The sequence below is a fragment of the Strongylocentrotus purpuratus genome, unplaced genomic scaffold (assembly GCF_000002235.5).
Source record: "Strongylocentrotus purpuratus isolate Spur 01 unplaced genomic scaffold, Spur_5.0 spur5_scaffold_1, whole genome shotgun sequence".
NCBI classification, from domain to species: Eukaryota; Metazoa; Echinodermata; class Echinoidea; order Camarodonta; family Strongylocentrotidae; genus Strongylocentrotus; species Strongylocentrotus purpuratus.
In genome coordinates, this window is record NW_022145594.1 from 763,433 (window position 1) to 777,049 (window position 13,617).

A 13,617-nucleotide genomic window follows, 5' to 3' on the forward strand; every position below is an offset into this window, starting at 1 on the left:
GGAAGGGGAGATAGAGAGAGAGAGAGGGGAAGAGATAGAGAGAGAGAGATATAGAGAGAGAGAGGGGAGGAGGAGATACAGAGAGAGAGAGGGAGGGAACGGGAGATAGAGAGAGAGAGATAGGGGGAGATACAGAGAGGGAGAAATGGGGAGATTATAGAGAGAGAGGGGGAGATAGAGAGAGAGAGAGGGAGAGAGAGAGAGAGAGAGAGAGAGAGGGAGAGAGAGAGAGATCATCTATTAATTACATTTCCCGGAATGTCATGATTTACAGCAGTCGTTTTGTGGAGAAACCCGGATTCTAAATATTTGTTAATGATAATGATTAAAATAAAAAATAATAATGCGATAATAAGGATTCGTCTGTTTTACCGAATGTAACCATATCAGGATTATTATTTCTGTTCTTGGCTGAGAGGGGCTCAGAGCCTGAAAATTGTATGAGAGTGGTGGATTTGATCATATTTTCTATTACTATTGTTTGTTTTTATAAACTTGAGTAATGATAACGGTAGTCGTATAGTTTTTCCTTTGTATATTGCAGTCCATTTTTTTGTATTGTTTGTCTTTGTTTTGTGATTCCTCCAGAGGAACTAACTCTCCGGCCAGGTCAAGGACACATAGAGAAACAAATCAACTCTTCGGTTACTGCATACTGCTCTTCATCATCTCCGGATAACCGGCCAGAGTGGATGAATCCTGGAGGCGAATCTGTATCCATGAAAACACGTGGTAATACCGTCTTTCTCTTATTATTCATGCAATCAATAGGGGTGTGAAACCCGTCAGTTTATCACTATCCCCCCCCCCCCCCCCGATTTCCCCCTGATGTTCGTTGTTACCATCAACCAAAAACATTACTGCGATGAAATTATTAAAATATGTTGTAATAATGTCATCGCAGAAATGTTTTTGGTTGATGGTAACAACATTGCCATTGTACCATCCGTTTACTCGCAGGACCCCATTGGAGACCAACTGGTGTTGAAATGGCTCCCCTCTTAATAAGGATAAACAAATGAAAACATTTGTTTAAAATCCTATTTGCATTCTATACCATTTCTGAACACTATAATGTGTGGGTGTGGGTGTGTTATTTTTCAAGTTCATATTATATTTTTGTTTAGCTATTAGCACTGGAATCCCGTGAATAATGTAAATGTAGTTATAATAAATCACTCATCTGGCATGGGATCAAAACGTCAATATCCCATATAATGGGACAAGTTTGACATTACATTGCGTGATTCGTTTTTATATTACCAGGAGTTCTTCTTCACCGTATTCGGATAATTGATTTGAGTAGTCTTCATGTTCCCATCATTAAATGATATGATGAGTATGTGCGTGTGCGTACGAGTGTGTACGTATGTGTGCACGTGGTTGTTACTCTAGCCGACCAATATTATAGCATCCTACTACCAGTCATTTCACCCGGAAGTTAGTCAATCATATCTTTATCTATTTCAGACATGCCTGCCGTTGAGGGCGTCGCATATAGTGAACACATCGGTTCCCAGACAGCTGCTCTTACCATTCCATCGCTATCAGTAGAAAACATGGGTGTCTATTCATGTAGACTAGGCAACGAAGAACAAACCATGGATATCTCTCTACCAAGTAAGTCATATAGATGCCCCCCCCCCCCCCCCCCCACTCAGTGTTATTTAGGGTACGCATATGCGTGTTCCAAGCGACACCCCCTTTTCAGAAAAAGTCCGATGTGTAAAGTCAATATTGTTATACAAGCCTTTTTCAGCACTCCCCCCCCCCCCCCTTTCAGCAAAAGTCCGCTGTGCAAAGTCAATACGGGTCGATCTTTTTCTTTTGTTACGAAAAGGACATTTTGGTAACACGCATGGGGTCCGTCCGTTCTCGGAGTGGGGGGGGGGGGGGTATAGATGGAACCCAGTACCCAGATTGTATGTAGCACTATTGTGTCACTCTTAAATCAGATAATTTCATTTTGTCTGTTATTCAGATTATTTTACCCGAAATTTGGTTTACAGTCAACATATAAACATTTTTCAGTACGTTTACTTTTAATTAAGCAGACCCTTAGAAACGATGCATAATGCGTATCTACCTGTCTGCAAAGGACACCCGTCGTTAGAGGCCGGTTTTAGTGCATGCATTTGTACATGCATGTAGGCCTCCAAAACATACATTGTTTGTCCTGTATTAAATGAAAAGTACATTGTTTTTGTTTATTCTCCAGGATCGTGTGAAGCCCTTGAATCAGCCCAATGTGACATGGTGCTACCATACTCTGCATCACTCTATCCTAACTCTATGGGTCACATGACACCCACTGAAGCTGAGTTAGCATCCTTTGAGTTCTTACCACTCCTAGCTATGGGTTGTTCACCAGTCAACTTACCACTCTTCGTCTGTTCCCTTCACTTCCCATCATGTGGAGATGCCCCGGTCTTACCGTGTTCGGAGCTATGTCGGGCAGCCATGACAGAATGTTCAGTCTTTATCCTTGGTATCCAACATGTCTGGCCAGAGAAGGCCCAGTGCAGCAACTTCCCTTCAATGGCAGAAGGAACGTGCATTCCACCGCAAGGTTAGTTAGCATGTTACCTAAAGATAATTGTGAGTTCTGGTAAAAAAGAAAGAAAATGAATTCTCACAGAATCAAACGAAACTTACACTGAATGTTCAAGATTACAAATAAATGTCATTTACCATACAATTTTGGTAGAAATTGTATACTGGCTGAATAATGAGCATAGAAAGATTAGGAAATCAAGGTTAGTAGCCCCGACACCATTTGTGTATTCCCATATACATCTTTCTGTGAGTGCTTATTACTTTACGAAGACTGGGCCAAATTTATTATGATTTTGATGACTCCAGAACTTCGCAGTTCACACCAATACTTATATGCTACATGATCAACTTTTTCTGAACCATTCCACACATTTTCTTTCACAGTGCAATCAGATGACCAGAACTCACCTTTATTTTTAAGGTTAATTTTTAACGCGACTAATACATTTTTCTAGGCTCTTTGGTGCCGTTGTCCTAGCAGCCATTAGGTGTGAAGCATAGTACTTTTACCCAATAGAGAGCTAGAACAACAGTACCAAAATGTTAATCGTACATAATAAATGTTAGTGTTACATTATCTATAATAATAATACGCTAAGGCTCCGCGGGGGGCGCGACGTCTCCGCCAGCCTTTGTATTCTATTGTTTTTTAATGAGATCGCCGACCGAAGTTGGTGCAGCTATCTCCTCCTGAACCCTCCCCTCGGGGTCCCGGTGCCCGGTGCCATCGTCCGCGGGAGAGTCTACTCTGTGGAATTGGCTATACTCCGCCCGAGGTCCTCCTCCGTGTCGACGTCCAGGTCGAAAACAGACGCGATATGCATAATGCATGATATGCGTGACGACAGAGATACCTCATGCATATTCAAGATTACATCCGTATCAAAGAGACACACGACAGACGACGAGCAACTCACATTATGTTGCGTATTAAATGCTCTATGCAAAGGGCGGGATTACACACGAGTAAGCCATCTTGCTATAGGGTGTGCTTTGTACTAGCTGCAAAAGCCCGAGAAATACACGGGGCTAATTCCCGTCGACGTCTAAACTTAGAGACCTATTTCCATCATGATTGCCGCGATTTTGATATAGTTTTCGTGAATGGAGGTATGAAATCAAAGCTTATTTTGTGATTATTACGGACATGTATATAAAATTTTGATCATCATTTTCTAAAGGAAAGTTTTTACAAGAAAACCATTGGACTGACAGTTTAGTCGCAAGCTGCCTTCAGTCAACACACAGTGCAGTGCTGCTGTGCAGTGTGTGAGAGTTGAGATGAGCTTGCAGGAAGCTCCAACACAGGCACCGCTCACCGTAGGCGTCCGACGCCTGCGGCGCCGGTGTTGACCTTCCTGGAGTGTGTGTGAGTTCAGCTGAGCTGAGCTTGAGTCGAAGAGATTTGACACTTTGAAATTGTTATCTGTTGGTTTGCATCATTATTGCCGCGATTTCAATATAGTTTCGTGAATAGATTTACGAAACCTGAGCTTAGAATTAGTAAAAGTATTAGGTCTACTAATGTCTACGTTTTTAAACTACTGTCTGATTTTCTTGTGAAAATTTTACTTTGAAAAATGATTATCGAAATTCATGGTCAGAAATAATCACAATCTAGGGTCTATATTACGTTACAGTTCTTGCATCAAATCAATGCATGAAAACTTAGTTATTGAACTAGAAAAATGTTGTGTTTTTTTTAAATAGGCAATTATGAAGTAGTAAGCCTAAAACCTTAGCCTACTAAACAAATCTCAACAAAGTGTAGGCCTATCCTTTGATGAATTAATGAAAAAGTAGCCCCAGAAAAAAGAGCCCCCGAAAGTTGAAAAAGTAGCCCCCGAAAATTTCCCCAAAATTTGAAATGGAGCCCCCTCTAGAATCCCGCGGATTTCCGCGGGTCCTGAGTTGAGTGTATATATAATATAGGCGTGGGGTCCACGGGTTTCAAGGGGCCATAAACCCCCGAAAGCTCGGGGGTTTAGGCATTTAATTAGGGTCAGATGAGTATATTTTTAATACTTTATTTGTGACACTTGCGGGTCACTAATTAGCGTGGGGTTAATACGTAGAGTTGCGTAGTGTTGCGTACCAACTTCGCTGGCCTATGTTACTATATGCTGAGGGACGGAAAGGGGTACGCAAGATGAACGAAAACAATTCAACATGTTTAATTTTTTTCGCGTACTTTCGACGTAGAAACTCGACGCAGAAAGTACGCCTTTTTACGCAACACTACGCTACATGACTACGCAACAGTACGCTATACCCTACGCCAGATCGACAAAGCAGTAAAAGTTTTCCACACAGTAAGCAACCATAAGCAAACCTGTACGCCAGCTTACGCATAACCTACACAGGGACAATTTTCCCATTAATACGCAGCCTAATTTCTGCGTAGTCGGTACGCCACACTACGGAACTCTACGCAGTTCCAGTGGCTTAAAGAATAACTACCGGTACAGTTGGATCGTTTTTTTAATTTTTTTTATATAAGGCCAAATTAAACAAAAAACATGTTTAGCGTCCTGTTTTTTTCGAAAAATGGGAATGAGGAGGCCTTTTTTTTTTTTTCTTCTTTCAAAATGGCCGCTCCGTACATTTTCCTGACATTCAGGCTATTTTTCAAGATGGCGGTCGACAATTTTTTTTTTTTTTTTTTAAATCAGAAATACATTTTAGCAGTGCTCTTCATGTTTTTTTTCTTTCAAAAAAATTAAAATTAAAATTAAAAAAAAAACTAGACATATAATACTTGTTTGGAACAAGTATAGGTGGGCTGGTCAACTAACATTTGAGACAAAATAGAGCAAAAATAAGCGACATACTGCTTACAAATTCTTAAAAGACAATATCATGTAGATTCATAACGTGAACTAAATTCACCTTCTATAGGCATAACACGCAAATTATGAAGTTTTTGACATGAGGCCTTTAATCAAAATTTTCACTATGATGACGTCATCAAGATGAAAAATGGTTATTACTGCGCTTGTAGAAAATTGTCTTAGCTACAACATATCGAAATTTTGAAGAAAATTGATCAATATTTACAGAGATACAATCAATTTTACATAAATATGCTGACGTCATAATATGCAAATTCGTATTTTGAGTTCCAAGGCCATTGTGATGATGTCACGATACACTTAATGGCCAAATGAGACATGGAATCATATTTCCGACTCATACTCTATCTTAATATGAAAAAAAATTGAGGATCCCGGTGCATTCCAAAGAGCTATAACGGATTTTGTATAGGCATGTTTTTGCCCATATATGCTATGTATTAAAAGAGCTCGCGCGCACTGACATTTATCTTGAATTTACGCTCATCTTGTTAATAATGGTCATAAAGAGATAAACATGGAATCAAATTCCTTGAAAAAATATGAGAAATATCATGAAAGAAAAAAAAATGGCGATTCTATGTTTTTTAATGGTGTTACGCGCGAAAACGCGCGCGCATGCTCGTACGCGCGATTTTTTATAAAATGCTTAAAATGACCTAAAACGTATGCAAAATAAATTTGAGACGATTTTGAGCATTTAAAAATTTTGCGCGCGCATTGACGCGCGGACGTACGCGCACGCGCGCGTTTTTTGACATGAAATTGACTGGACTGATATTGACCTTGATCATAATAAATATGAATGAGAAATACCTTTTGGTTATGAAGATATGATCATGAGTTTTTTTTCAGAAAATTTCACAAAATGGCGCCTAGATGACGTCATCAGTCAAGGTCAAGGTTGAAAACCTTACCGTGTTTTCTCCATATGCCTATACATATGTGTGCCAAATTTCAAGTTATTTGATTGAGCCATTTTCAACTTATCTTGTTAACAAAAAAGTGGTTAGAAATAAAATAAATAAATAACTAGAAATTTAATTCGTCATGGTGACGAATTAGGTGGTCTGTTTTCAATTTTATGATCATTGAAAAGTCAAAAAAGAAAAAAAAATGAAGAAAAAAAATTGTTGGAGACGCCCGGACTCGAACCAGGGACCTCGAGGTCGGAAGTCAAGTGCGTTACCGATATACCAAAACATTTCCCATAGAGAATACACGTAAACGGAAAATTGAATTCTCAAATCCCTCTTTGCAAGTGAGATATGAGCATGATCCCGGCATCTGATCGAAAAATAAAGGGCACACTTGTGATAGCTTATTGTCTCAGCTGCAACATACTCAAAGCTCAGCGTAAACAAAGATAAAACGACGGAGATATTGCTCCCGAAAGACGAGAATGTAGAATCCAGTTTTGAGAAAAAGTCATATCCCATAGAGAATACACGCAAACTGTGAAAAATTGACATGCCTCCTTTAAGCGCAAAAATACGCCATGATGCCTTTGTCAAAATGAAATATCGTGGATACTGCATTTGTAGAGAATATTCTCAGGTAGAACATATCAAAATTTAAAAGAAAATTGATCAATATTTACAGAGATACAATCAATTTTCCAAAAATATGATGACGTCATAATATGCAAATTGAAATTTTGAGTTCGGAGGCCATTATGATGACGTCATGAGTTAATTGAGGGTCAAATGAGACATGAAATCATATCTCCAATTCATACTCTATCAAAATATGAAAACGAAATTGGGGTCACCTTGCATCCTAAAGCGCTACAATGGATTTTGTATAGGCATGTTTTTGCCCATGTATGCTATGTATTACGAGAGCTCGCACGCACGGACATTATCTTAAACGGACGCTCATTCCGTTATTACTGGTCAGAAAAAGGTGAACAAGGTATCAAAATGCATGGAAAAATGTGTCAAATATGATGACAGAAAAAATTCAGCGATTCTATGTAGGCAAATACAAGTACGCGCGAAAACGCCCGCGCACGCGCGTGCGAGCTTTTTTTTGCGAAACGCTTAAAATGGCCTGAAACGTATGCAAAATTAATTTTAAACGATTTAGAGCATTTTTATTTTTTGCGCGCGCGCTGACGCGCGGACGTACGCATGCGCGCGCGTTTTTTGACCTGAAATTGACCGGACGGATATTGACCTTAATCATGATAAATATGAATGAGAAATGCCTTTCCGTTATAAAGATATGATCATGAGTTGAAAGTACAAAAAAAAACACAAAATGGCGCCTGGATGACGTCATGAAGACTTGATGATATTGAAAAGGTTACTGTCACGTCTCATGACAATGACCTATGACTGTGCCAAAATTGAACGAAATTGATCAAACTGATCTTGAGTTATCCTGTGAACAAAAAAGTGGGAACAATAAATAAAAATAAAGAATAATAATAAATAAACTAGACATTTAATTCGTCATGGGGACGAATTAGGTGGTCTGCCTTCATTTCTTATGATCATTGAAAGGTCAAAAAGAAAAAAAAGTGAAGAATTTTTTTTTTTTGGAAACGCCTGGACTCGAACCAGGGACCTCGAGGTCGGAAGTCAAGTGCGTATACCGATATACCAAAACATTTCACATAGAGATTACACGTAAACGGAAAATGGAATTCTCTAATCCCACTTTGTAAGTGAAATATGAGCATGATCCCGGCATCTGATCGAAAAATAAAGGCCACACTTGTGATAGCTTATTGTCTCAGCTACAACATACTCAAAGCTCAGCGTAAACAAAGATAAAACGACGGAGATATTGCTCGCCAAAGACGAGAATGTAGAATCCAGTTTTGAGAAAAAGTCATGTCCCATAGAGAATACACGCAAAATGTGAAAAATTGACATGCCTCCTTTAATCTTAAAAATACGCCATGATGCCTTCGTCAAAATGAAATATCGTGAAGACTGCATTTGTAGAAAATATTCTCAGGTAGAACATATCAAAATTTGAAAGAAAATTGATCAACATTTACAGAGATACAATCAATTTTCCAAAAATCTGCTGACGTCATAATATGAAAATTGAAATTTTGAGTTTGGAGGCCATTATGATGACGTCATGAGTTAATTGAGGGTCAAATGAGACATGAAATCATATCTCCAATTCATATTCTATCAACATATGAAAAAGAAATTGGGTTCACTTTGCATCCTAAAGCGCTACAATGGATTTTGTATAGGCATGTTTTTGCCCCTGTATGCTATGTATTACAAGAGCTCGCACGCACGGACATTATTTTAAACGGACACTCATTCCGTTATTACTGGGCAGAAAAAGGTGAACAAGGTATCAAAATGCTTGGAAAAATGTGCCAAATATGATGACAGAGAAAATTTGGCGATTTTATGTTGAAAAATACCAGTACGCGCGAAAACGCGCGCGCATGCACGTGTGCGCGTTTTTTTTAGAAACGCTTAAAATGGCCTAAAACGTATGCAAAAATAATTTGAGACGATTTGGAGCATTTTTATTTTTTGCGCGCGCGCTGACGGCCGGACGTACGCATGCGCGCGCGTTTTTTGACCTGAAATTGACCGGACGGATATTGACCTTAATCATGATAAATATGAATGACAAATGCCTTTCCGTTATGAAGATATGATCATGAGTAAAAAGTACCAAAAAAAACACAAAATGGTGCCTGGATGACGTCATGAAGACTTGATGACCTTGAAAATGTTGCTGTCACGTCTCATGACAATGACCTATGACCGTCCCAAAATTGAAAGAAATTGACTAAACCGATCTTGAGTTATCCTTTACACAAAAAAGTGGGGAGAAATAAATAAAAATAAAGAATAATAATAATAAAGAAAGAAAATTCTGACGAAAACAATAGGTGATCTGTCATTGACAGACCACCTAATAAAGAAAGAAAATTCTGACGAAAACAATAGGTGATCTGTTTTCAACAGACCACCTAATAATAAAGGCAATTTTAACAAAATTATAAGGTGGTCTGTATAGATACAGCCCACCTGATAAAAAAAATAGGAGGCGGCCCCCAAAAAGGAAGCAAACGGGGACGCTGTTTTTTTTTTCTCTCTCTCAAAAAAAATTTTTAAGAAAAAAAAATAGGAGGCGGCCCCCAAAAAGGAAGCGGGCGGGGACGCTAAACATGTATACTTTTTTAATGGCCTGAATGGCAAATAAAGTTCTTGACGATCTCTATATATCTATTTACACCCCCCGCCCCCCTCTAGAATCCCGCGGATTTCCGCGGGTCCTGCTAGTATATAAATAATAATGTCAAGTACAAAATGAAGGCATCAATCAAGCCTATGAATGATTCAGTAATATGTTTCCATGCACTGTTAATTTGCATCTGTGTTTGCATGATATCAAACTCATACTGCGGCTAAAAGACTATTTTATTCGTAGTCCAGATTCAGTCCATTCTTTGTTTTTATTCTTCTATCACACGCATCGATTCCACACACAGCGCGGTCTCTCCACTGATCCCACACATAGCGCGGTCTCTCCACTGATCCCACACACAGCGCGGTCTCTCCACTGATCGCGCAATCCCCCAAATTTCCGTCCATGTGATCGGGGTCCAGAATGAGAGGAATTGCTAGGTCTACTTTTAACGTTGAGGGTGTTTTTTATCAGCTGATTAGGTGCGCTACCCGGAAACAGTACAGAGGCTGGACTAGTTTAGTCGCGGATGTAGGTCTGGTTTTGCACACGAGGCGTCACTTCCCGGCGCACAAGTTTGTATGAGTGACATGTGAAAGTGACATCTTACATAGAGTGAATGCGAAATGATCTGAATCTAGAACTCTAAACATTCCTTTAAATGGCGCATGCGCGTTTCCTTCTCCGGCTCGATTAGGCCTAGATTATGACCCAATCGAAATAATAATAATAATAATAATAATAATAATAATAATATACAATATTAATTAGGCGCTTAATACGGGTGTATCTATTAAAGCGCACCATAGTCTGACTAAAAAAATATTTACCAAAACTTATGATAAACACACAACTTATACATCTGTTTATAATTCAATAAATAAATAAATAAATCATGCATATATAATAATAAAAATAAGAGTGGGATCAAACATACATAGGGTCAAACAGAGGATCACACATAAGATCGAACAGACAGGAAATAAGACGGTGTGAACCTCATTTGACCGACTCACAACTGCAGAATATCATTCATGAATCAAAAAGGTGCGTTTTCAGCAAGGACTTAAATTGGTCAAGAGAATGAATATTATGAAAATGTGCTGGTAATTTATTCCAAAGTATAGGGGCATTTACTGAGAAAGCTTGATCGCCATACTTTGTAACGGTACGAGGTCCAAGGGTTAACTGCAAGGTTGATGATGATCGAAGAGGTCTTAAAGAACTAGAAGAACGTAAGGAAATCAAATCTGAAAGATATTTAGGGGCTTGGCCATGAATAATTTTGTATGTAAGAAGAATAACTTTAAATGTTATACGATGGTGTATGGGAAGGCAATGAAGAGAACGCAATATTGGGGTTATGTGCTCAAATTTTCTCTAGAGAGTAACAAGCCTTGCAGCAGTATTGTGAATTCTTTGAAGTGGAAGTAGTTACGAATGCGGAAGGCCGGACAAAAAAGTACAATAATCAAGGTGGGAGGATACAAATGCATGGGTTAATTTTGCAGTTGTGGGCAAGTCAAATAGTTTCCTAATTTTCCCAATTTTAAAGATTCCAAAAGATGCCGATTTACAGACGTTTTAAATATGCCTTCGTGTGCGCTATTCAAACTGTCTAGTGTGCATTGGGCTTCATTGGTCAATGAAGTCTTCCAGAACTAATCGAAAACTCGCCTGTTTTATCATTCTCTTCTAGGTGTTTCAACGACTACGACCAGCGGGCAGCCAAACGAGGAAACCACTACCCCTCAGACAACTACCGTGGAGGCTACAACACCGGTCCCATCTACACTATCGGCAGTAGTTCCCGTACATCAGAATGTAACGAATGCTACAACGGGTGAGCTTCTCCGCCGCTCCTACGCCATCACAGACCGGGGAATGGTGCAGATGTTTCGTGGGTGGGTTGATGTACAGGGCCAGGGCGCTCCCAACGATTTCTGCAGGTAATTCATCATAAGTGATCATCGTTAATTTTGTCTCTCTCCTTTCAATTATATTAGCCGATTGCATCACATGGTTTTTAAAATAGACACAAAAATAACATAGATCTACACTTTACTCCTCTGTAATATCTCTCTTTCATTGATACTCAGGTATTCGGTGAAGTGGGCAACAATTTCTGTCATTCAAATTCATGTAGGGTCTTGTGTACTCAGGTTATTAAACAAATAATTTAGTGAAGTGTGCCGAAAGTTATTTTTCTCTTAATCTTCTTGTATAGGGTCGTGCGCACCGATGGAAAGCCATTCCTTTCATGTCTTCTCGCTGGATCTGAAGAAGATGATTTACTAGCCTATACTTCCCCCAACCCCTCCGTAGAATGGTTTGATCCAGGTTATTCCAATACATGGTACATGAAGGATGAGGATAATGATGGGCGAGACGACTATTGCAGGTAGGTTTTATATTCTCATTTGAATCTCTTCTCTTCATTTATTGTCTAGATTTAACAAATTGCATTGTATTAATATTTTACTTTACAACATCGAAAAGATTCAGATGTCACTTGACAGAGACATATATGAGAACAGTTTGTTGTGACATAACGATCAAGTGATTGTTGAACTTTCATTAAATGACATTATTCATTATCTCCAATATTTATCAAAAGGTTCACTTCTTCTTTTTGATGAGTTTTTTCCAAGCATCTAAATTACCTAGAAGACACTGTCGAACTCTCAAAGACCGGTGCAATGCTCTTCATAGGCCTACAGAGGTCGATCCATTTAAGGGCTTATATCTAAAACAATGATGTCCATCACAAGCGGGTACTAAATGGAGATTAAATAGGAAATAACACCAGCTACCATTATTATCAATCTTTTTTCTTTACAGATGTATTGGTAGTGTGCCCTCTACGTTGGTTGTCTGTATGAAAGCTGGAGCAAATGGATTTGAGGGACCTGGCAGTGATTTCTTACCTCCTAACTCCCCAGAGGAATGTCTCTTCCACCAAGCCGATCCTTTCTTTGGCTTCTAATTGTCTCATCATTCAATGTCAACATTGCTCTTTATACTCTATCTACCAGGTAAACTTCTTCTACAAAGTTTGTTACCATACATTAACTCACAAGTGTTTGGCTGTTTGTATATTGATCTGATAACGAACAGGAAATTGCAAGCATTAAGTGTGATAAAGAATGAGAATGACTGCCCTATGGGAAAGCATTTTACGAGTTCATCTTCTTTACTTCTTAATAATGTAATAAAATAAACAGTAAAATGAATAAATTGGTAAAATTTGTAATATTTTGTAGACAATGTTGAAAGATTTGATACCACTAAAAGGACTGTCGGTTCTCCATTTAAACTTGTATGAGTGACGCTTATGTTGATTTTTGTTGTGATAATGTTTAGTCTAAAACCTAAATGTAAAAACCAATAGTCTACAATGTATGCCTATGTACTTTGTTCCTTGTAAAAAAAAGGAAACATTTTACCTACCTCTAAAGAGAGAAAAAGAACGAATCTGTATTGGTGATATTATATTATTATAATATCAGTATACAATGATCCTTAAATAGACCCCAAACCAAGTAAATACGATATTACACCGATTCCTGCTGTGAACTATTACCATTATAGTGATGTGTTTTCAATACCGTTTGTCCATCCGGATGACCTTTTTACAGTACACATACATGTATATCATTTTCAACCGTGACTGCAGGTTTTTTTATAGAATGTATCCTTATCCTCCCACAAAAAACAGGCTCGATTTTTGTATCTTTTTCTAAAGATTTGTAAATAGATAACAATGAACGTTCATTACGCTAGCTGTATTATCACGTGACTAATAAAGAGATAGAAACATCTCATTGAGTTGATTGCTGTGTGTTTGTTATATTATTATTATTATTATTCTTGGGTTGTACAGTAACCACATCAGAATGCCCGGGCGAGCGTCATTTTGACTACGTTTATGACGGAGAAATGCGTCAGCGACTGGTGTGCTCGTTAGAGCAAACATTGTGTTGAATTACTACTCTATGAGCAAATTGCCTTCGTATGGATGATGAGCTGAAGA

General features: G+C 38.6%; 1 protein-coding gene across 2 annotated transcripts in view; it reads left to right on the forward strand.

Annotated features, from left to right (window-relative positions):
- The window catches only part of SFRP (secreted frizzled-related protein), a 38,768-nt gene extending 25,351 nt beyond the window's left edge, over window positions 1-13,417 (forward strand). The window contains exons 10-15 of one of the 2 annotated variants that reach the window (XM_030976910.1): window positions 589-732; window positions 1,471-1,620; window positions 2,219-2,569; window positions 11,284-11,533; window positions 11,812-11,985; window positions 12,426-13,417. In XM_030976910.1, coding sequence (XP_030832770.1) covers window positions 589-732; window positions 1,471-1,620; window positions 2,219-2,569; window positions 11,284-11,533; window positions 11,812-11,985; window positions 12,426-12,570 — 1,214 coding nt within the window. In that variant the 3' untranslated portion in view covers window positions 12,571-13,417. 2 annotated transcript variants of the gene reach the window in all.
- Window positions 13,418-13,617: the final 200 nt, after the last annotated feature.